The 26,013-nt window shown below is 42.2% G+C and overlaps 1 protein-coding gene across 1 annotated transcript; it reads left to right on the plus strand.

Annotated features, from left to right (window-relative positions):
* The first annotated feature begins 614 nt into the window (after positions 1-614).
* Positions 615-24,243, plus strand: LOC115107891 (probable G-protein coupled receptor 132). The gene is made up of 2 exons (XM_029631627.2): positions 615-713; positions 21,523-24,243. Exons 1-2 carry the CDS (start codon positions 671-673, stop codon positions 22,590-22,592), a joined length of 1,113 nt encoding a protein of 370 aa, XP_029487487.1. The 5' UTR covers positions 615-670; the 3' UTR covers positions 22,593-24,243.
* The last annotated feature ends 1,770 nt before the right edge of the window (positions 24,244-26,013 follow it).

Genomic DNA, 26,013 nt, shown 5'->3' on the forward strand with positions numbered 1-26,013 from the left:
AAAGGTTATGACCAGGAAGGTTAACGTCAGAATTCCAAACACTCTTCCTTAACCACATCTCAGTAATGACCAACACAGAAGTCTTTCTTTCGCCTTTTATCCTTTCAGTTTCTCTAGAGTTTAGGTTTTGAAAACATGGCTCAGGGTGGTCTTGTTTTTGGCCACGTTTTGTGCAATTCAGAACATCCCTAGCAGCTTTCCCACTAATCATTGCTATAGCATAAAGGCTATGGAATTACTCAATGTCATGGCCTTGGCTAAATGTTAGCATTGTTGCCAATTATGACTGTGCTGGCTTACTCATTGTATTCCCTTCTGTTTTTACACAGAAGGCTTAGTAAATTAATCATCAACAGATTACATTTTTAAAAGTATTTAAAAAAAATATATATATATATATATAAACAATCTCGTGCTCATGTGTGTCTTTTTCAAGAAGTCAGTGCAATATATTTTTTAAGGTGGTAAGAGTACACTGGAGCAATACATCAATGATTTGTCACTTGTGGTATTACTATATTCATACCACGTGACATTTCAGAGCGGGATCTTCCCCTGCGCACGTACTACTATCGTAGCGGATGTTTAAACAGCTCTTTAACAGTATGCTTATGAATGTAGAATGAATGACAAAGGTGGAAGAAGCATGCTCTCTTTCAGGCAGTAATGAATGAAGACTGTTTACGGATTTCGAGAGATGTTACAGCAAAACGGTGAGTTTCTCTGACAAATGTTGAAATGTGTGATTGAGATAATTGTAACTTTAAAACAATTATTGATTTAGCTAGCATTTAGCTCTGGTCCAGGTCCTTAGTGCGCCTTCCTCCGTAGTGAAAGGATACGCACTAACCGCCCTGATCCAGAGCTATCATGCAGCGTGCACTTCTGGATATTACGTTGTGACTGATATTATTATTTGCAACTTAGTTATCAGTTCAGTTTTATGGTATATCGTGCAGTGATTGGAAGTGTCGTTTTATATTTTGGTGATCGACTAATGAGAAAAACTCTCTAAAAATGTTGTGATTTATTTATTTTTTGTCTTCGAGGATCATGCGGGGAAATGTAGGTACATTTATAGGTCACCTCAGTTACTGGTAGTTTGCTGTTATTGTAGCCTACATTTGCGTAAGGACATGAAATAAAATTGTGAGTTTATTGTTGGTTATTTGTTATTTATATTTTATTATAATAATATTTCAAAGCAACTGTGATTAATCATTCCAGACGGCTATGCATTATTAAGTGTTCAATAAGCAAAGCATAGCTGTTCACCTTGTTCGACTCGGTGGGTAGTTAAATGTTGTATACATTTTTTTTGTAAACAACGAGATGATCAATTTTTAATGAATAGTTTAAATGGTGAAAATTGGAAAATATGTTAAATCAGTCAGGTTGTTGTAGGAACCTAGTGCATGTTGTTCATGTCAATTCATGTGATTAAATCTGTCGCATGAGCGCTCACGCACCACTCAGCCGGCTATATCTCAACCTTATTCTCAGAATATTGTGTGTGCCATCAGGTAGGCTACGCTAGCCTAGACATAATAATAAGATAGTGTAGCACAACACGACCCACTTAGGTCTCCCATACAAACTGTCAAGTGAGTTGAAAGAGGCGCCTCCTCAAAAATCCCCTGAGCACCAAGATTAACGGGGGTGAAATGAATGTGCGCTACCGTCACTAATGGCAGGCGACACATAGGACAAATGTTTCATTTTCTCGTAAAGTCATCGTGTTCATCCTTAACATAAATGTGTGTCAGGAAAGAGGGCATGTGACACAATGAAGACAAAGCCTTACAGCAGGCGGAGCCAGCCCCTCTTTCAATATCGATCAAAAGTGTCTAGTCGGGTGGTAGATTCCCTTTCAGCACACAAACTCAGTTTCAGAGAAAATGGTCCAATATATATATATATATATATATATATATATATATATATATATATATATATATATGTGTGTAGTCTATGCACTTACTGAACCAGTGTGCTGGTCTATGGTTATGTAGAAGCTACAGTTTCTGGGCTATGATTTATACATTCTGAATTGTAAATGCCATGCTAAATGCGTAGGTTACTTGTATTACTATGCGTTAATGATTCAAATTTGCATTTGTTTTATATAGCCTATCTCCTAGTCTCGTTTGTCAGGCAGCAGTTCCCTGATGCCTATTTTCCCAATCTGGTTTCATAGACTAGACCAGGGGTGTCAAACTCATTTCGCATCGTGGGCCACATACGGCCTAGGGAGATGTCAAGTGGGCCGGACCATTAAAATTATACCATACTCTGCTACACTGCTCCACGAAATTGAAAATTTATGGAGTTGTATGAACAGTAGAATTCCATCACACAACTTTTGTTTTGAAGCTGCTGACTAACATTAAAGTGCACATTTTTTAAATCACCACAGTAAGGATTCATCTTCACAGAGCTGTATTCTTTCAATGCAAACAGTATCTAAGGCAGCATTTTAAAGGTGTTAGTCTAGTCTGGACTTGTATTTGTTCCTGAAACTTGGCATCTTTTGGCCTGTACAAGTGCATCAACACCAGGTGTCATGTCCTGACTAGCTGTCACTTTCAGAATGTCATTTAAGTGCTTGTTTGTGAGCCTTGAACGCATTTTTGTTTTATTGATATTCATCACTGAGAAAATTTGTTCACAAAGGTAGGTTGTCCCAAACATGCACAAAATTTTAGCAGCCAGGGCTGTTAATTTGGGGTACCCTGGTAGTAGATACTGATAAAATCTGTCCAGACCTACAGAGGCAAATTTGCCCTTCAAATCTGCATCACACTGCAAATCAATTATCTCTAGCTGAATTTCGACCGGCAGATCAGAAGCTTTAACTGTGAAAGGTGAGCGAAAACTGAAAATTCTGTCTCAAGTTCACCAAATACCTGAAAACGTTTCTCAAACTCCCGCAGTAGTCCTGCAATTTTGTCTTTGTACCGTTTCATGTCCGCATCAGGTCTGGTCACACACACATCTCTCAGACAGGGGAAATGAGCAGGGTTGCCATTTGCCAGTTGCATCTCCCACAAAGTCAGCTTCAACTTAAATGCATGTATGTTGTCAGAAAACTGTGTGACAACTTTTTGCGGCCTTGCAACATTTTGTTCAGATTGTTCAAGTGTTCAGTAATATCAACCAAGAATGCAAGGTCCCGTAGCCATTCCTGAGATTGTAATTCCAACACCGGTTTTCCTTTTTCTCCATGAACTGTCCGATTTCCTCTCGTAGATCAAAGAAATGCCTCAGCACAGCGCCTCGGCTTAACCATCTCACTTCAGTGTGGTATGGCAGGCTGTGGGTAATGTTGCTGTCGCTGAGAAGTTTGTCAAACTGATGATGGTTCAGACCTCTGGACCGGATGAAATTTACAGTGCGAACAACCACCTCCATGACGTGGTCCATTTTCAGCGACTTGCAACACAATGCCTCCTGGTGCAAAATACAGTGAAATGTCCAGAAACGATCTCCTCCATTAAGGGCTTGTACTTTGTCTTTGAACTTTGTCGCGACACCTGCTTTCTTTCCACCATGGATGGCGCGCCGCCTGTAGCCAGGCTGACAGCGGGACCAGTCCACTCCAACTCTGTCCAATGCAGCAACGACAGAGCCGAAAATGTCCTCGGCTGTTGTGGTGTCCATCATTGGCACCAACTCAAGAAACTCTTCAGTAACAGTCAATGTCTCATCAACTCCTCGAATAAATATGGCCAGTTGGGCCACGTCTGTGATGTCAGTGCTCTCGTCAATTGCCACGGAAAATGCAATAAATGACTTGACTCTCTGTTTCAATTGACTGTCTAAATCTGCCGATAGTTCCGAAATCCTCTCTGCTATAGTATTCCTCGTCAGGCTAATATTGGCAAAAGCTTGTCGCTCGGGACATACAAGTTCAGCCGCCTTCATCATGCATCGTTTAACAAAGTCACCGTCGGAATACGGCTTCGATGCTAATGCTATTTCGCTAGCAATTAGGTAGCTGGCTTTTACCGCTGCTTCACTGACTTCTCGGCTCTGGATGAAAGTTGACTGCTGTTTCCTCAGACCCGCCAGCAATTCGTTAATCTTATCTCTTCTCAGTTGTCCTTGCAAGCCGTCATATTTTTCGCTGTGATGAGTCTCGTAGTGGTGTCGAATATTATATTCCTTCAATACCAAACTTGTTGCAAACACACCAAGCACGAAGGTTTTCCGTGCATCTCTGTAAATAAATAGGACGTGGTCCATTTTTCTTTGAAAATTCTACACTCCTTATCTACTTTTCTCCGTTTGGATAACGACATTTTGGCTAATGAGGGTGTAGCGGAGAGGTAGAGACCAAGGTATTAACAACGTCGTAACAAGCAGCAGATGGCGCATTGATACCGTCTGCTGTTTTCAGTCTGTCTCAGTGATGCGGCTTGTCTTCTACTCTGATGGAAAGAGTTCGCCCCTTAGCGGATAATCCATGAATTGCAGTGAATTAAAAAGATTAATTCCATGTCTTTTATGCATTTTTTCCACTTTCAAATTATCCTGCGGGCCTGATCGAACCTCCTTGGGGGCCAGTTCCGGCCCGCGGGCCGTATGTTTGACACCCCTGGACTAGACGAACATAGTAGACGTAACATGGTAAATGTAAATCTGAGATGATCAAATTAGGGAGTTTCGAGTTCCAATCTCATGACTGACAATTTTAGCATTTTAGCTAATAAGCAACTTTTCAACGGCTTACTGTTTTTGGGCTACTTTGCAACTACTTAGCATGTTAGCTAACCCTTCTCCTAACCCTAATTTGTTACACTATAATACAGCATTTAATTTGTAACATATCATACCAAATGGGTGATGGACATCCAAAAAGTAATACATACAACACGAAACATAACATATCATATTAAATGGAGTGTCTTGGATTTACGTACAGAATAATACGGAATGCTCTGAGACCAGGTTGATTTTCCCAGTGCTCTAGTGACCCATTCATTCACCCCTCTCATCATAAATGTGACCGACCTGCTTGATTCGGTCTTATGTAGCAAAATGTGAAATTGTGTTTTTACATTGGATAAAAGTAGAGACTCACAGCTAGAAAATTGTATATCATACACTACAGTTAAGGAACAATGGGAAAGTAATTATGCTTTGAAAGTTGATGAACTTGTAACCCCACTTTTGAGAAAATGGCCCTTAAATGTTTGGTGCACCTACTGGAGTGCTCTTCTTTGTCTACACACATTCAAATCAAAATCAAATCAAATTGTATTGGTCACATGCACCGAATACAACAGGTGAAATGCTTACTTACGAGCCCCTAACCAACAATGCAGTTTAAAAAAGTATGGATAAGAATAAGAAATAAAAGTAGCAAGTAATTAAAGAGCAGTAGTAAAATAACAATAGTGAGACTATATACATGGGGGGGGGGGGGGTACCGGTACGGAGTCAATGTGTGGGGGCACTGGTTAGTTGAGGTAATATGTACATGAAGGTAGAGTTATTAAAGTGACTATGCATAGATAATAACAACTGAGTAGCAGCGGTGTAAAAGAGGGGTGTGAGTGTGGGGGCCCAATGCAAATAGTCTGGGTAGCCATTTGATTAGGTGTTCAGGAGTCTTATGGCTTGGGGGTAGAAGCTGTTTACAAGCCTCTTGGACCTAGACTTGGCACTCCGGTACTGCTTGCCTGGATGGCAGGAAGCTTGGCCCCAGTGATGTACTGGGCCGTTCACACTACCCTCTGTAGTGCCTTGCGGTCGGAGGCCGAGCAGTTGCCATACCAGGCAGTGATGTAACCAGTCAGGATGCTCTCGATGGTGCAGCTGTAGAACCTTTTGAGGATCTGAGAACCAATGCCAAATATTTTCAGTCTCCTGAGGGGGAATAGATTTTGTTGTGCCCTCTTCACGACTGTCTTGATGTGCTTGGACCATGTTAGTTTGTTGGTGATGTGGACACCAAGGTACTTGAAGCTCTCAACCTGCTCCACTACAGCCCCGTCGATGAGAATGGGGGCGTGCTCAGTCCTCTTGTTCCTGTAGTCTACAATCATCTCCTTTGTTTTGATCACGTTGAGGGAGAGGTTGTTGTCCTGGCACCACACGACCAGGTCTCTGACATCCTCCCTATAGGCTGCCTCGTCGTTGTCAATGATCAGGCCTACCACTGTTGTGTCATCGGCAAACTTAATGATGGTGTTGGAGTCGTGCCTGGCCATGCAGTCATGAGTGAACAGTACAAGTGGGGACTGAGCACGCACCCCTGAGGGGCCCCAGTGTTGAGGATCAGCGCGGCGGATGTGTTGTTACCGACACTTACCACCTGGGGGCGGCCCGTCAGGAAGTCGAGGATTCAGTCGCAGAGGGAGGAGTTTAGTCCCAGGGTCCTTAGCTTATTGATGAGCTTTGAGGGCACTATGGTGTTGAACGCTGAGCTGTAGTCAATGAACAGCATTCTCACATAGGTGTTCCTTTTGACCAGGTGGGAAAGGGCAGTGTGGAGTGCAATTGCATCATCTGTGGATCTGTTGGGGTGGTATGCAAATTGAGGTGGGTCTAGGGTTTCTGGGATAATGGTGTTGATGTGAGCCATGACCAGCCTTTCAAAGCACTTCATGAGTACAGACATGAGTGCTACGGGTCGGTAGTCATTTAGGCAAGTTAACTTTGTGTTCTTGGGCACAGGCACTATGGTGGTCTGCTTGAAACATGTTGGTATTACAGACTCGGACAGGAAGAGGTTGAAAATGTCAGTGAAGACACCTGCCAGTTGTTCAGCGCATGCTCGCAGTACTCGTCCTGGTAATCCGTCTGGCCCTGCGGGCTTGTGAATGTTGACCTGTTTAAAGGTCTTACTCACATCGGTTGCGGAGAGCGTGATCACACAGTCTTCCAGAACAGCTGGTGCTCTCATGCATATTTCAGTGTTATTTCAGTGTTATTTGCATCGAAGCGAGCATAGAAGTAGTTTAGCTCGTCTGGTAGGCTCGTGTCACTGGGCAGCTCTCGGCAATGCTTCTCTTTGTAGTCTGTAATGGTTTGCAAGCCCTGCCACATCCGACGAGCGTCAGAGCCGGTGTAGTACGATTCGATAATGCAAGAATGGCGCTGACAGAGATGGTTGCCTCGCTTCACGTTCTTAGGAAACTATGCAGTATTTTGTTTTTTTAATGTATTATTTTTTACATTGCTACCCCAGGAAATCTTAAGTCTTGTTACATACAGCCGGGAAGAACTATTGGATATAAGAGCAACGTCAACTTACCAACATTACGACCAGGAATACGACTTTCCCAAAGTGGATCCTGTTTGGACCACCACCCAGGACAATGGATCGGATCCCAGTAGGCGACCCAAAACAACAACGCCGCAGAAGGGGCAGATGGAGCGGTCTTCTGGTCAGGCTCCGTAGATGGGCTCATCACTCACCGCTCCCGAGTATACTACTTGCCAATATCCTGTCTCTTGACAACAAGGTAGATGAAATTCTAGCAAGGGTTGCCTTCCAGAGAGACATCAGAGATTGTAACATTCTCTGTTTCACAGAAACATGGCTCACTCCGGATATGTTATCAGAATCGGTACAGCCACCCGGTTTCTTCATGCATCGCGCCGACAGAAACAAACATCTCTATGCTAAGAAGAAAGGCGAGGGAGTACGCCTTATGATTAACGAGTCGTGGTGTGATCATGACAACATACAGGAACTCAAGTCCTTTTGTTCACCTGACCTAGAATTATTTACAATCAAATGCTGACTGCATTATCTACCAAGAGAATTATCTTCGATTATAATAATAGCCGTGTATATCCCCCCCCCCCCCCAAGCAGACACCTTGACCGCCCTGAAATAACTTCATTGCACTCTATGTAAACTGGAAACCATATATCCTGAGGCTGCATATATTGTAGCTGGGGATTTTAACAAAGCTAATCTGAAAACAAGGCTCTCTAAATTTTATCAGCATATCGAATGTGCGACACGGGCTGGCAATATTCTGGATCGTTGCTACTCTAACTTCAGCGACGCATACAAAGCCCTCCCTCACTCTCCTTTGGCAAATCTGACCATGAATCCAAGTTGTTGCTCCCAGCCTATAGACAGAAACTGTTCCGGATAGCCTCAGACAACAACATTGATGTATATGTTGATTCGATGAGCGAGTTTATTAGCGAGTGCATCGGTGATGTTGTACCCACAGTGACTATTAAAACCTTACCCAACCAGAAACCGTGGATTGACGGCAGCATTCGAACAAAACTGAAGCGCGAACCACTGCTTTTAATCATGGTAAGGCAACCGGAAACATGACCAAATACAAACAGTGTAGCTATTCCCTTCGCAAGGCAATCAAACAAGCTAAGCATCAGTATGGAGACAAAGTAGAGTTGCAATTCAATGGCTCAGACATGAGACGTATGTGGCAGGGTCTACAGACAATCATGGATTACAGAAAGAAAACCAGCCCCATCGCAGACACCAACGTCTTGCTCCCAGACAAATTAAACAACTTCTTTGCTCAATTTGAGCACAATACAGTGCCACTGACACGGCCCGCTACCAAAGCCTGCGGGCTCTCCTTCACCGCGGCCAACATGAGTATAATATTTAAACGTGTTAACCCTCGGAAGGCTGCCGGCCCAGACGGCATCCCTAGCCGCGTCCTCAGAGCATGCACAGACCAGCTGGCTGGTGTGTTTACGGACATATTCAATCAATCCCTATCCCAGTCTGCTGTTCCCACATGCTTCAAGAGGGCCAACAACATCTCCACCCCACTGATCCTCAACACTGGGGCCCCACAAGGGTGCGTTCTCAGCCCTCTCCTGTACTCCCTGTTCACCCATGACTGTGTGGCCATGCACACCTCCAACTCAGTCATCAAGTTTGCTTGATTACCAACAACGTCGAGACGGCCTACAGGGAGGAGGTGAGGGCCCTCGGAGTGTGGTGTCAGGAAAATAACCTCACACTCAATGTCAACAAAACAAATGAAATGATCGTGGACTTCAGGAAACAGCAGAGGGAGCACCCCCGTATCCACATTGACGGGACAGTAGTGGAGAAGGTGGAAAGTTTTAAGTTCCTCGGCGTAAACATCACGGACAAACTGAAATGGTCCACCCACACAGACAGCGTGGTGAAGAAGGTGCAACAGTGCCCCTTCAACCTCAGGAGGCTGAGGAAATTTGTCTTGTCACCGAAAACACTCACAAACTTTTACAGATGAACAATCGAGAGCATCCTGTCGGGCTGTATACAGGAACTGTATACAGTACAGGAACTGCTCCGGCCACAACCGTAAGGCTCTCCAGAGGGTAGTCAGGTCTGCACATCGCATCACCGGGGGCAAACTACCTGCCCTCCAGGACGCCTACACCACCGATGTCACAGAAAGGCCAAAATGATAATCAAGGACAACAACCACGTGAGCAACTACCTGTTCACCCCGCTATCATCCAGAAGGCGAGGTCAGTACAGGTGCATCAAAGCTGGAACCGAGACTGAAAAACAGCTTCTATCTCAAGGACATCAGACTGTTAGACAGCCTTCACTAACATTGAGTGGCTGCTCCGAACATACTGACTCAAATCTCTAGCCACTTTAATAATTAAAAATTGGATGTAATAAATGTATCACTAGTCACTTTAAACAATGTCACTTTATATAATGTTTACATACCCTACATTACTCATCTCATATGTATATACTGTACTCTATACCATCTACTGCATCTTGCCTATGCCGCACAGCCATCGCTCATCCATATATTTATATATACATATTCTTTTTAATTCCTTTACACTTGTGTGTATAAGGTAGTTATTGTGAAATTGTTAATTTACTTGTTAGATATTACTGCACGGTTGGAACTAGAAGCACAAGCATTTCGCTACACTCGCATTAACATCTGCTAATCATGTGTATGTGATCAATAAAATTTGATTTGATTTAGTCCTGTATTGACGCTTTGCCTGTTTGATGGTTCGTCAAAGGGCATAGTGGGATTTCTTATAAGCTTCCGGGTTAGAGTCCCGCTCCTTGAAAGCTGCAGCTCTCGCCTTTAGCTCAGTGCGAATGTTTCCTGTAATCCATGGCTTCTGGTTGGGGTATGTACGTATGGTCACTGTGGGGACGACGTCATCGATGCACTTATTGATGAAGCCAATGACTGACGTGGTGTACTCCTCAATGCCATTGGAGGAATCCCGGAACATATCCCAGTCTGTGCTAGCAAAACAGTCCTGTAGCTTAGTATCTCTTTCATCTGACCACTTTTTTATTGATCTAGTAACTGGTGCTTCCTGCTTTAATTTAGGCTTGGTTGCACATGTAACATGCTGATAGAAATTTGGTGGAACAGATTTAACTTTCCCTGCATTAAAGTCCCCGGCTACTACTGTTGATAGTGTCGTTGTTCAGCCACGGCTCCGTGAAGCATAAAATATTACAGTTTTGAATGTCCGGTTGTTAGTTTAATCTTCCGCGTAGATCGTCTATTTTATTGTCCAAAGATTGCACGTTTGCTAGCAGAATGGAAGGAAGTGGGGGTTTATTTGATCGCCTACGAATTCTCAGAAGGCAGCCCACCCTTTGGCCCTTTTTTCTCCGCCTCCTCTTCACTCAAATCACGGGGATCTGGGCCTGTTCCCAAGAAATCAGCATATCGTTTGCGTGCGTCGGGCTCGTCAAAGGAAAAAAAGGATTCTGACAGTCAGTGGTGAGTAATCGCGGTCCAGATATCCAGAAGTTATTTTCGGTCATTAGAGACGGTAGCGGCAACATTATGTACAAAATAAGTAAAAAAATAAGTTACAAACAAAAAAACAATCAGTTGGGAGCACGTGAAACGTCTGCCTTCTTTTCTGGTGCCATTTTAGTGAAGGTAGCTATGATATGGTCATTCAGCATTGTACACACCCTCTTAAACCTTAGCCCCAGCCATCTCTTTAAGGATTCACATGTGAGGCCATGTGCTAAACAGAGTGAATATGGTAATGTACTAGACAACCAACGATGTCAAGACTAAAGGCTGGTTTATACTACCTATCGACATGTCTGTAGAGGGTTGTCGCAGTGACATCATGAACATTCTATTGTCATCTGACATCAAACTTGTTGTTATGAAAAAGTATTAACACAAAATGACAGGCAGTCTGTTGGTTCAAAACAGCATAATTGGTGTATTTTAACACCAATAAACCTATCATTTAAAATTGAGTTTAGTATATGTCAATCTAGCAAACCAGGCAACTAAAATAAACTTTCTAAACAAGGTTTTGGTTAGTTTCTAGTTTGTTAGCCAGTTCAAGTAATGATCATATCTGACAACGTCTTAACTATAACATATTTTCATTAATTATTACAGTAAATTAACTCACAATAAGTTAATGGCGAGCTAATTATAGAAAATAACTTACGGCTGTGAGTGTGACGAAATAAAAGCAGGTCATTTTACTGGAGCATTTTAGAACTTGGACACTGTCTAGTTGTCCTAACATTATATCCCAATTTGACTTTGGTGCAGATCATGATTTTCTTCACATTACTGTCTCTGGTAAACACATACTATATCAAATAAAATACATGTTTATTTGTCACATGCACAGGATACAGAAGGTGTAAACGCTACAGTGAAATGGTTACTTGCATAGTGGAGCCTTTTGTTTAGACATGTAGGTAGGTAGCTAGCTAGCTATCCCAACTCATAACGTTACTTCCATGGATGAATCTGCAGGTAGCTAAAGCTAACCAACTATGTTCAATGTTAGTTAGCTGGCTAATATTGGGCTATAAACTAGTAATGCAAATGGCTTTCTGAGATACAAATAATATTACTAACATTAGCTAGCTAGCTAACAGTATTCTTTAACTTGCAATGTAAACATCTTTCTGAGAAAATTAGAAATGTATAATATCTGAAAATGTATGTAGCTAGACTCTCTTACCTGTGTGTATAGAAAGTGAACACCCCGTTTTAAAAATGTTTTGTTGCCTTACAACCTGAAATGGAAACACATAAAATCAGACTTTATTTACACACGGATAACCTACAATGTGCAAGTGAATTTTTTTTCTCCAAAAATCTCTCTAATAAACAGTAAAATACCCTATTTGAGAGTTAATACTTGGTGGAACCACCTTTTGCTTGAATTATAGCCACAAGTCTCTTTGAATACGTCTCTACTAACTTTGCAGACCTAGACTGTGCAATATTTGCCTATTCTTCTTTGCAGAATTGTTTAAGCTCAGTCAAATTGCATGGTGACCGCTCATGGACTGCACCCTTCAAGTCCTTCCACAGATTCTCAATAGGATTTAGGTCGGGGCTCTGACTAGGCCACTCAAGGACTTTCGCCTTATTTTCCTTCAGCCACTGTACAGTTGGCAGTGTGCTTTGTTTCATTGTCATGTTGAAACGTGAACCATCTTCCCATTTTTAACTTCCTGGCAGAGGGCTGCAGGTTCTCCTCAAGAATCTGTTGGTATTTTGCACTGTCCATTTTCCTTTCTATCCTGACAAGTGGTTCAGTCCCTGCTGAAGAGAAACACCCCCACAACAGGATGCTGCCACTGCCGTGCTGTACTGTTGGCATGGTGTTCTTTGAGTGGGAAGATTTATTGGGTTTTTCGCCAGACATATCATTTTGCTTTCAGGCCAAAAAGTTCAATTTTGGTCTCATCTGACCACAGCACCTTTTGCCACTTAGCCTCGGAATCTACAATGTGCATTTTGGCAAAGCTCAAACAAGACTTGATATGGCTTTTTTTGAGGACTGTTTTTTTTCTTGCCACCCTCCCATGGAGGCCAGATTTGTGGAGAGCTTGTGATATTGTGGTCACATGCACACATTGACTAGTCTTTGCCATAAAGGTCTGAAGCTCCTTCAAAGTCTCTATTGGCTTCTTGGTAGCCTCTGTGATCAGTCTCCTCCTTGCCGGTCATCCAGTTTGGAAGGACGGCCTGAACTATCCAGGGTCTGGGCGTCGCCATATGCCTTCCATTTCTTAATAATGGTCTTAACTGTGCTCCGAGGGATAGACAACGCCTTTTAAATAGTTTTATTTCCATCCCCTGACTTGTGCCTTTCCATAACTTTATCTCTTAGATCTTTTGAAAGTACCTTTCTGCCCGTAGTGGATTCTTTGCTTTGAATTGCACTACTAAGCAGTGGAGTCCTCTATGAACAACTGCTTTTATTCTGAACTAATCATAGTCACTACAATTGATCACAGATGGAAGTAAATTAGCTTGATTTGTTATCTGGAAAGTGTTTGGTTATACCTCAGAAAATGTGAAATTGCAATTCTAATTCTTATTCAAGTAGGGTATTTTACTGTTTTACTTTTAATACATTTAAATATGTATTTTTCTCCGCTTGGATATTACTGTGTGTAAATAAAGCCTGAAATGTCAAATGTTGTGTTTTCATTTCAGGCTCTAAGGCAACAAAACATTTTGAAAGGGGGTCGTGACTTTCTATACCCACTGTACATGGATGACCGCTTCTCCCTCTCTGCCACAGATGCCATGGTTGCCCTTAGTTTGAAGATGTAATCCGGAGACGGGTGTTTTATACAACAGCCTTCTGTGTGTTCTATTTTCAACTCCCTCCGCATATTTGCAATCAAACGGCAGAATTTTCTCCATCTCTTTAGCTGTCATGCTCTGCTTCCACCGGGCAGAGCTAACAGGAAGGTTCTTGTCTTTTTCTGTGGTCAAACCAACAAGGCTCGTAATTTAACAATTTTATTCGTATTTACAGATGGCAATGAAAGTTCACATGTTCCAGAAGGCATTTCTGCCAAAAAACACATTTTAATAAAAATAAAATTATGTTAAAGTGAAATGCCTGCCCTGTGATGTAGTGACGTGCAACATACACCTAATTTCCTGAAACAAGTCACAAATGTAACTGGGAAATTAACCATTTTATTATTTAAGCATCCATCTTGAACAGCCATAGGGTAAAAATTCTGCTCTGCCACACAGGAGAGTGTTGCTTTAGTGTTGCTCTTGTAAAAATGTAATTGGTTTAACAAGGCTTCTTGACCCACACTCATTTCAGAAGTATTTTTTGGTCAAGTAAAGACTGGGCTGGTCCAATTTGTTAATTTCTCCTCTGCACATCACAGGGACTGAGTCAACTCTGTAGCTGCAGGGTTAAATCTTTTTCAGTTAAAAAGACAAAAGCAAGATGTAACACACTCTTTGGCTGAGTCTTTGCCTTAGAGTGCAGTTTAATTATATAACTGCTTTGACACAATCACTCAACAATTCCACTGTATAGAATTACACAAGTCACTCTCTAATATTAAGGACGTCTCGGTTCTGCTCACCTGAGTTAGAATACCTCATGATAAGCTGTAGACCACACTATTTACCAAGATCGTTTTTATGTATATTCTTTGTAGTATTTACCACCACAAACTGATGCTGGCACTAAGACCGCACTCAACGGGCTTTATAGGGCCATAAGCAAAAAATAAATAAATGCTCACCAAGAGGCAACGCTCCTAGTGGCCAGTGACTTTATGTGGTCTGATGAAGCGGATGCTAAACTACACGACTGTTTCGCTAGACCAGACGGGAAAATGTTCTGATATTCATCCGATGGCATTGAAGAGTTTAGCACATCCGTCACTGGTTTCATTAATAATAAGTGCATCAACGACGTTGTCCCCACATTGACCAAACATACATATCCCAACCAGAAGCCATGGATTACAGGCAACATCCGCACTGAGCTAAAGGCTAACGCTGCCGCTTTCAATGAGTGGGACACTAATCCAGACCCTTATAAGAAATCCTTCTACGTCCTCCAACGAACCGTCAATACAGGACCAAGATCGAATCCTACTACACTAGCTCTGATGCTCGTCGGATGTGGCAGGGTTTGCAAACTATCACCGATTACAAAAGGAAAACCAGCCGCGAGCTATCCAATGGCACGAGCCTACCAGACAAGCAAAATACGTGTACCTTCTAAGCACGCTTCGAGGCTAGCAACACTGAACTATGCATGAGAGCACCAACTGTTCCGGACGACTGTGTGATCACGCTCTCCGTAGCCAATGTAAATAAGACCTTTAAACAGGTTAACATTCACAAGGCAGCAGGGCCAGACGGATTACCAGGACACATACTCAGAGCATACGCTGACCAGTTGGCAAGTGTCTTCACTGACATTTTCAACCTCTCCATGACCCAGTCTGTAATACCTATATGTTTTAAGCAGACCACCATAGTCCCTGTGCCCAAGAACGCCAAGGTAACTTATCTAAATGACTATCGCCCCGTAGCAATAATAGTCATAAAATGTTTGAAAGTCTGGTCATGGCTCACATCAACACCATCATCCAAGACACCCTGGACCCACTCCAATTCGCATACTGCCCCAACAGATCCACAGATAACGCAATCTCTATTGCACTCCACACTGCCCTTTCCCACCTGGACAATAGGATCACCTATGTGAGAATGCTGTTAATTGACTACAGCTCAGTGTTCAATACCATTGTGCGCCACAAGCTCATCATTGAGCTAAGGACCCTGGGATTAAACACCTCCCTCTACATCTGGATCTTGGAATTCCTGAAGGGCCGACACCAGGTGGTGAAGGTAGGCATCTACACATCCGCCACGCTGACCCTCAACATGGAGGCCCCTCAGGGGTGCATGCTTAGTCCCCTCCTGTACTCCCTGTTCACCCACGTCTGAATGGCTGCGCATGACTCCAACACATTAAGTTTGCAGACGACAAAATGGTGGTAGGCCTGATCACCAACAACGATGAGACAGCCTATAGGGAGGAGGTCAGAGACCTGGCAGTGTGGTGCCAGGACAACAACCTCTACCTCAAATTCAGCAAGACAAACGAGCTGATTGTGGACTACAGGTTTTCGGTTCTGTTCCCTGTACTGGTTTTAACCCCTGATCTAATCAAATATATTTGATGAGATTTTAGGCAACAACACAACAGGCACAATCTTACAGTTCACAGAATAGCCTACTTTAACCTACCTCACATGCATGTGTAGCCTAGTTTAAATACAACCAATGAAGACATAGGAATACAACCTAGCAGTCTTACAGCATGTATCTCTCAATATCCAAACAAAAATAAAGAATGACACCCTGTGTTCATGGAGGGAGTCTGTACGAGGCCTGGCAGGGAATTATAAAAGTAGTTTGCGACGTCATCACAGGAATCTTCTCCTTATTATGGCTAATTAAATGTTCATTAACAGTGTCATTTCTTATCCTTGCCGTATGTATTGTCAATCAACTAACTAGTCCACGACTTTAGATGTCCTCTTCTTTCAGGACATTAACAGAAAGTCCAATTACTTCCACAAGAAACTTTTTTTAAGTCACTTCAACTCACAGCTCTCTTTTGATGTTGGCAACAACTGTTAGATTTGTAAGTTGCTCTGGATAAGAGCGTCTGCTAAATGACTTAAATGTAATGTAAATGTAGATCACTCCAGCGTGTAGCTAGCTAGCATCACTCTGGCTGGTAGCCAGCTTGTTCGATTGAACTTCACAGCAATCCAAATGGCGAAATGACAGTCAGTATGTGTGTGAGGTAGAACCTCCAGAATAAGAAAGCCTGTGGTTTTACTGATGCCTATCTCCCATTAGAAAGACAAGACAACCTCCAGAGTATTCCAAACATGACTTTATTGCCATATTATAGATGGGAATGGTCCAAAATGGAATGAAGGTATGAGAATACAATAAGTACAATATAATGTAAGAAGACAATAGCAGTAGGCAGTAACAATAACGAGGAGAGCAAAGGGACTGAATAAATACACTGCAACAGTGAATGGCAGGCTATTACATAGTAACAGGCAATAACAAAGGACAGTATGAAATGAATAACAAATAGAAAATAGGAAATACTGGCTAATTGCTACTGACAATAATATAAGTAATAACACAATAGTAATAAGATGGAGAAACGAAGCAACACCAACTGTACTAGCACACAATGCAACAGTAACCACAATAAAGAACAAATAACAAACTTACATTCTTTCACACACCCCAAAGCCATCAATCCAACCACACTCTCTCACAAGGAATTTACACTTGGAAGGAAAAAGGGATTTACTTATACCCTTGTGAGAGCATGGGCTGGGCTGGCTGTGAAATCACAATCCCAAAGGATGGGTGAGATCTAGACACCTCGGCACCATCCAAGTGAGGTATAAAAAAAAAGAAGTTGTAATTTATCCTAATGTCCAGGAGGGGGAATTCTTTACAATGAGGTATGAAACAATCCTCTTCCAGAACAAGCACGTCCTCTTTCTCCAACGATACTCAAAATTAGGTTACTTTCTGAATTCGGCTCCTCTCCAGTCTTTGCCGAATTCAGTCTTTGTACACCAAAATAAATGGTGTACATAAAATAATAATCTCAGCCGAGTTTCCAAACAACTCGACACATCCCGTTGGATCTATTACACCCCGCTCAGTCGCAATTCTGTGTTCTGAAAAAAACTAAAAACCGGGAACAGTTAGCAACGCACAACGTCTCCCTCTCCCAACCAAAGAAATGCCATCATCCGCTCCACCCCGCATTGAGTAAATGACACAGTAGCCCCCGTCCAGACCACACTAAAAGAGGGAGAAAATAAAATCAATAGCCCAGCCTACATATACCTCCCCCAAGGGACATAGGGAACCCCAAGTAATAATAGCAACAAAAAAACAGGGAAATAAAAGTAGGCTGAAACATTAGTAGGCTTAGGTTAGGCTATAGAGCCTATCCCTCTCAGCTAAAGGAAAATAAATATAAATTGGACGGCTATAATGACATTTAGCGGGGCGGATGGGTCTTTGGATATCGGCTATATGTTGTCTTACCTCCTTTAGTAATAGCATTTAGTCATTGGTCCGTTTCTCATTGACCATGATTGTCTTTCAAAAAAACGTTTTGCCTCTTCGGGAGTTTTGAAGTTTCGCAAGGCTCATTGGTGAAGAATCCTGAGCTCATTTGGGTATTTGAATCCCCTGAAGATGCCTCGGTCAATGGAGTATTTCTTCACTTCGTCAAACTCTCTGAGCTTTCGGCGTATTCCAGCTGACAGGTCCTGGTGTAAAGCGAGTGTGGCGTTTCCCACTGTGATGGTGTTTTTCGCCGCCTGTAGGACTCGTTCCTTGTCGGTGAATCTCAGGAAACGTATGGTGATTGGGCGCGGTGGTTGTCTGGCTGCTGGTGGGGGCCTCAGTGCTTGGTGAGCTCTCTCGAGTTCTATGGGCCTGTCGGTGGACAGGTGGAGCCACTCGGGAAGTTTGTCTTGCAGGTAGCGGATCAGTGGCATGTTTCCCTCTTCTTTTTCGCCCAGATTGAATAGAACACAATTATTCCTTCGCCCCCTGTTTTCCAGGTCCTCTGTTTTCTCTTCCAGATGATCTATTTTCTTTTTAGCATATGCTATTGTTTCCATGGCATCTGTCAATAAGTTTTCCATGGATAGGATTCGCCCCTCTGCCTCGTCCAGGCGCCCCGCGTTTATGGTTATCTTGTTGTTGATGTCAGGCAAAGCGTTTTCCAGGATTGTCACCTTGCCCCCTAATCGCACTGAGCTGATAATTAATGGCATCTAATTTAGTGTTGAGTTCTGTTTTTTCATTAGTCATTAGTCACATCATGCAGCATGAGAATGAATTAAAAATCAAAACATATGGCCAAACGTTTGTATCACAACTAAAGTGACATAAATAAGTCTAAATGAAGCATTTAGGAGGACCTGTGTCTTTGTGAACCCCTCAATCCGTCGGAAATCGTTTAGAGAAAATATACTTTCTATTTTATTCAGCTATGTTCAATTGTATTTTTAATAATATAAAATAATTTAATATCTTACCTTTATTTAACTGGGCAAGTCGGTTAAGAACACATTCTTATTTACAATGACGGCCTACCCTGGCCCATTGTGCACCGCCCTATGGGACTCCCAATCACGGCCAGATGTGATGCAGCCTGGATTCGAACCATGCCTCTTGCGGCATGAGATGCAATGCCTTAGACCACTGCGCCACCTGGGGGCATCATCATCATAATAATAATAATAATGCCATGGAATTCTCCGAAAATCTTGTCTGCTAAATTAATTAGCATAGCCCACAGCCATATGGCATAGCCATAACAGGGCCTAACATAAGGACAACTCAGAGTATGCTATTCTGTTCTTCTGAAATAGACTACATTTTCTTCATATCATGTTTCTTTAGACCTGTCTAAAATAAATAATGGATTCATTGTGATGGTGTAGGCTATATTACAGTGATTTATTATCATTTTTAAATGCAGATGTTAGAAAGGTCTGCATCAGTGGCTTGTAGGCGATGTGTGGAAGCCAGGAGATGCTAAATGTGTTTCTGTTAATTAACGGTCAATTATCATGAGACCAGCAGTTATTTGCTTGACAATCACCGGCTGACAAAATTTCATGACCCCCCACACCATCCATCTCCATCTTAGACTGGGACCCCTTTTTAGTTTGGTTTATCTAAAATGTGTCACAGAATAGTTCACAAAATAGCATACTGTAACCCACCTCACGTGCCCGTGTAGCCTAGTTTAAAGCCAACCAATGAAAACGTACCAATACAACCTAGAAGTCTTAGAGCATTTATATCAGATAGCTCTATATCAAAACAAACAAGTCATAGGGAAAGCCACATCTCTCAACTCCGCCACACATATCTATAGACGCCTTTACATGGTGGGTTCCAACGTGTTTTCCCATTGAGAGACTTCGGAGTTGTTGCAGGTACATTATATTCATTACTCACAAATAATTGTCTGGGTTGTCACACAGTTCCAGGCTGATAAATGGAAAAACAAAACAACATAGTCCGGGTGTTCTAACAGGTTCCAAAATGGTAATGATGTCAAGAAAAGGTAAACCCATGAATGTCAGAAAATAATGCAAGATAAATTCAATGGTTTACACGGTTGAAAGCAGGTTTCTCTTTGGCATCTTCCATACAGGCCTCCTACACTTCTTCCAATTATACTGAGGCCATCTTTACCCATAATCCTTTTATGCTGTCCAACAGGCCATTAGGTCTCACAATAGTCATAAAGTTGGGTTTCTGTACATACAATAGTTGTCATACAATTCTATATTCAATAACAAATCAACCAAAATATATTTTATACTGTACATTTTCTTTATGTACCAAAATGGGTCTAACAATGACCATCAAGGTTGATGACTAGATGAGTCGTCAAGGTTAGTCAACAGAGAGTCGTTTTCAGTTGAGATGCACCCACTAGGAGTTGTGGTATTACTTGTCTATCGTGTGGTTTTTGGTTGCTTGCTAATTGATTCTCAGCAAAGAAGTACTTTAACCTGCAAATGACTGAACATGCTCAGTGTCACGTTCATTGTATGGATGAGACCAAGGCGCAGCATGATTTGAATACATCTTCTTTAATGAAGGCAGAACACTGAATTAACTATAAAGAAACAACAAAAATGACCGTGAAGCTATGTAGAATAAGTGCAGACACCGGCAACTAATACATAGACAATCACCCACAAATTACCCAAGGAATATGGCTGCCTAAATATGGTTCCCAATTAGAGACGACGATAAACAGCTGCCTCTAATTGAGAACCAATCTAGGCAACCATAGACATACAAAACACCTAGACTAGTAAACAACCCCATAAACATACAAAAACGCTAGACAGGGCAAGAACACAACAAACCACCCCTTGACACACCTTGACCAAACCAAAATAATAAAGAAAACAAAGATAGATAACTAAGGTCAGGGCGTGACACTAAGGGCCTTGACAAATCAGATGTACATTTCCATAAAGCCGCACATAGTCATGTATGTGTGACTCACTATGCACATAACTCAGCTTCTGTGTCCTTCCAGCAACTCACTCACTCATTCTTCCTTTAGTGGCCCCTAAGGGTTTTTTCTGTGAATTATGTAACTATGTTTCTGTCTCTGTATGTGTGTGTCAGTAAGGTAAAGTCTATCACATTAGACTACAGTGGCTGTAGAGTAGACAAACCACGAGAAGGAATGGATGTGGCTTACATATTAGGGGGCTACTGTAGGTCTAGAATTTTGTAAAACAGAAAACTGTGAAACAAGCCAAAAAAATGCCTTTTGCGACATGGGGAGGCAGGGTAGCCTAGTGGTTAGAGTGTTGGACTAGTAACCGGAAGGCTGCAAGTTAAAAACCCCGAACTGACAAGGTACAAATCTATCATCCTGCCTCTATCATTCTATCATTCTAGGCCGTCATTGAAAATAAGAATTTGTTCTTAACTGACTTGCCTAGTTAAATATAGGTTTAAAAAAACATGTAAATGTCTGTGGACAAATGCTCTGCAAATAGAGTGATTTAGAGTTAATCTTGTGATTTCTTCATTTGTGTTTGCATACATTCAAAGGTTTTATATATCACACAACCACACAACAAAATAGGAAATGTGACCTCGCTTCTTCTCTCTTTCCCTCTCTCTCTCTACCCTCCAGATACTATGCATGAGATGACCATGACTCAGATCAGCGTGGCGGCCACCAACTGCAACCTGACCTACTTTGATGACCGCGTGCCCCTGGTCGTGCTTTACAGTGTGGTACTGATTATCGGGCTGCCCGCCAATATCATTACTGTCTACCTGACCTTCCTCCAGGTGCGCCGCAAAAATGTCCTGGGCATCTATCTGTTGAGCCTGTCCGTGTGCGACCTCATCTACCTCTGCACCCTGCCCATGTGGGCCGACTACGCGAACATGGGCCACCAGTGGCGCTGGAGCTCCATGGCCTGCAAGGTGACGGGCTACTTCTTCTTCAACAACATGTACATCAGCATCTTCCTGCTGTGCTGTGTCTCCAGCGACCGATATGTGGCCGTGGTCTACGCCGTGGAGTCGCGCGGCCTTCGCCAGCAGAGGCTGGCAGTTGCGGTTACCATGGTAATCGTCTTGGTGGTGTTCATGGGCCACGTGCCAGTTTTTACCATGATGGAGGGCAACGTGGTAGAGAAGAAATGCTTCGAGCCGGGCCAGAGCACGCTCACAGTGACGAGTTTCAACTACGCACGCTTCGTCATTGGCTTCTTGGCCCCGCTGGTCGTGCTGGTGGTCACCAACCGTGCCATCCTGGCCAGCGTGCAGGCCAGCACGGGTCTGCAGCCGTGCCAGAAGGAGCGGGTGCGCTACTTGGCGATTGCCGTGGTTATCCTCTTCCTGGTGTGTTTCGCACCATACCACATCATCCTGCTGCTGCGCGCAGTCACCTTCCACATCCCCAAGCTGCAGAAGACATGCGACTTCGAGGAAAGAATCTACACCCCTTACACTATCTCTTTGGGCCTGTCCACCTTAAACAGCGCCATCAACCCCATCCTCTACGTGCTCTCCAGCGACAACATTCGCAAGGAGCTGCGTCGCGGCCTGAAATACCTCCGGGGGCGGGCCACCCTGCAGCCGCGTTCCACCGACAGTAGCCAGCACAAGATGCATACCTCCAAGAACTCGTCAGAAGTGGCGGCCGCCATACTGGATGTGGCGAAGCATGACAGAGGAAGGGTAGGGGTTTGATATGTGAGCCAGAGTGGAATGCAGATATGACTGCTGAAGGAACTCTGGGTTGGTGACTTGCAGGTACTCTGGAAAATTAAACAAACTCAGCATAGAGCCAGGTGGAACCCCAAACATAGCAAGAGCAATGGGAGACAATGTATTCCAGCCATCCCAGAAACTGACTGGAATGTATATGATTGAAATGTGTCAAGCAGGACTTCAACCCCGCTTTAAGTTAATTTCTGCCTAATTTCTGCCTACTTTTTGCTGTTCGTCTCCGGTTGAAGAAATTGGGTCATTCCTGCTATGCGGTACCTTTTGGACCTCATAACTTTTGTATTCTATTTTTAGTATTCTATTTTTAGTGTACTATCAGAAAAAGGGAAACATATTGGTCAAGCTCAGGCACTTACATTTTTTTTAGGTGCATAATCATAACAGGGTGGAACATAACAGGCTGGAACATAACAAGGTGGAAATGTGGAGCCTATATTAGTCATAGCGCTGGGAGTGAGCAAGATTGCGCTAGCATAATGGTGAACCATTGAACAGGATTTTAAATTCTCTTATCAAACATATTTTAACATTTGTAAATGTTTTGATTTGCTCTAATTTAGCCTAACCGGGTGGAAATGTATGAGTGGGACATGCAGACTATGAATATTTATTTAGCCGTGCACCATTGTTTTCCCACCAAAGAAATTATGACTCTTCCTAAATATGGTGTCATTGTAGGGAGGGGTTGTTTTCTTAAGTGGAGAATTACGACAAACTAACAGGATGGAAAGTGATATCAGGGACACACAAATAAATAAAATGATAATAAATAAAGTAATCATGAAAAAAACGTTATTTTATGAGAGAATTTAACTAGGACTATAAAATAATGAAAACATTTTTTAAATAGTGTATTTTATGGCTAATATTTCTCATGGAAGTTGATGAATAACAACCGGGGACAAAAAATACCTACATCTACTGAAGAAAAGTGTTCAAAATCCATAGAATTCCCTTTCAATATCCTTATGTTTGTGTTTTTAAGGTAAAGGACACCTGACTTTATATTTAAAGCCTTTTAGAATCCACATTTGACACTGAATAAGAAGTAATATACTGAATCCTGGGGACAGAAAAGGCACCACATATGGATGTAGGAATTACCCAATTGTCAATGTTTGCCAAATTCAGCATTTATTTGTGTCCATGTGAAAGAAAAGTTTGAAACTTGACTGCTCTGGTGCTAATGTAGAAGTGAGAAACAGATTTTCTATTAATGGAAAAATTGTGTTTTCCTTTGGACAAACAGTAGTTGTTAAAGAAATTGTGCAAAATGTGATACGCTGCAATACATATTATACATATATTGTGTTTGTCTCTAGAAACATAGGTGATTTCACAGTAGATGAGACATAGATCAACAGCATGCTCTTACAGTTTATTTTATTTTGAAAACTAAAATGTTTAGTGTTCGTCGTGTTTTTGGTGTTGTGTTTTGCAACATGAAGATATAATCTTTTATATACGTTTAGTGTTTTTCATCCTATGTTGCAGACCTTTTTAAAAGTTTGTAAAAAGCAAAGGCTTGTTCTTGTTATTGAAACATTTCATCTCGATGAGTATTATTTATACAGTTTTACTGTACATTTTTTAATAAAAATTTGAAGTAAAATGTGACATTTCAGTTTCATTATTGAAGTGGAAGTCTGTCCAGATGTATCTTGCTCCTACAGGTGAGATGTGAGTTTCACACTATATCGGGAACAAACAAAGAGTGAGAATGCATAGGCACTTCGAAGTATTGACACAAAAAGAAAGCAAAATAAAAGCTTTATTTCACTAAATACACTGTCAGCTTTTTTTTAGTTTGCACACACAGCCTATATTACGTGTGGTTCCAGCGTTGTGACATAGAAAAAAAACAGCATTTGATGTTAAAAGAATCTGAACATGCAGATGAAGGTGTGCTCAGGAACGGTCTCAATAGAAAGAGCATCCGGTAAGCTTGTGGTTTGGAACATTGTTTTTTTTCCGCCGCCAAAAACATGCATAAAAGTGTCACGTCTAGCTGTTCTTGGGCATTGGTTTACACGGTCATGGGTGAAAAGTGCATGAGGTGGAGAGATTGCACAGAAACATGAGAGATGTGGGCCATAAAGTTGCAGGAATTCTTACCATTCTTAAACCCATTGAATGTTTTCTCTTGTGATGCTCTTGTGTGTATGAACATGGTTGCTATTTGACATGCGGGGGAAGCGACACCTGCAAAAACATCTTCTAAATATGTGTATGTGACCAATTTGATTTGATTTAGTTCATCAAAGGCAAATGCACACAAAGTGGTGACTCCCATTGAAGAAATTCCAGCATAGATGGTTCCACATGTAGTCTAAACCAGAGCAAGTTATTATCAATCAATCACATTTATTTATAAAGCCCTTTTTACATCAGTCGATGTCACAAAGTGCTCTACAGAAACCCAGCCTAAAACCCCAAACAGCAAGCAATGCAGATGTAGAAGCACAGTGGCTAGGAAAAACTCCCTAGAAAGGCCGGATCTTAGGAAGAAACCTAGAGAGGAACCAGGCTCTGAGGGGTGGCCAGTCCTCTTCTGGCTGTGCCGGGTGGAGATTATAACAGAACATGGCCAAGATCTTCAAATGTTCATAGATTACCAGCAGGGTCAGATAATAATAATCACAGTGGTTGTAGAGGGTGCAACAGGTCAGCACCTCAGGAGTCAATGCCAGTTGGCTTTTCATAGCCGATCATTCAGAGTTAGAGACAGCAGGTACAGTAGAGAGAGAGTCCAAAAACAGCAGGTCTGGGACAGGTAGCACGTCCAGTGAACAGGTCAGGGTTCCATAGCCAAAGGCAGAACTGTTGAAACTGGAGCAGCAGCATGATCAGGTGGACTGGGGACAGCAAGGAGTCATTATGCCAGGTAGTCCTAATACAGCGTTGTATATCAATCAATTTCTTTTTTACCTTGATATATGTATAGGGACATGAAAGGTGTTATGAAAACAGACTGCTATATTCAAACAGAGACAGGATGTAGGTGTCTGATGGGGCTGTATACTGTGGCTCTATATAGTCTGTTGCAAATACAAAAAAGTAATTTGCTAATGTTTTTTTATACAAAAACAATTTAATAGAGTAATATAATATAGAGTAATATAATAGAACAGTTAACAACAGGGTTTGTTTCCTGTACGTCCACGACATGCCAGGGTAAGATTTTATGTCACACGAGTTCACACTTCGCTGACGTGGAAGAGACAAGCTCGGTGAATACATGGTGTGTGTGTAACTAGAGCTTGTAGTCTCAGTTTTTACAAGTAGCTATCTAGTCAGTATACAGGATGTAAGAAAGTACCTGATTTGCATTGAAGACACAACTTCCTGACATCTAAAGTTTTTTTTCTAAAGTCTTAAAATA

The sequence above is a fragment of the Oncorhynchus nerka genome, linkage group LG24, assembly GCF_034236695.1.
Source record: "Oncorhynchus nerka isolate Pitt River linkage group LG24, Oner_Uvic_2.0, whole genome shotgun sequence".
Lineage (NCBI taxonomy): Eukaryota > Metazoa > Chordata > Actinopteri > Salmoniformes > Salmonidae > Oncorhynchus > Oncorhynchus nerka.

Excerpts from the sequence above, each read along its gene's own strand:
- LOC115107891 (XM_029631627.2), top strand. The coding sequence starts at position 671 with ATGAAGACTGTTTACGGATTTCGAGAGATGTTACAGCAAAACG. Across the intron at positions 714-21,522 it reads AGAGATGTTACAGCAAAACG|ATACTATGCATGAGATGACC; the intron begins GTGAGTTTCTCT and ends TCTACCCTCCAG.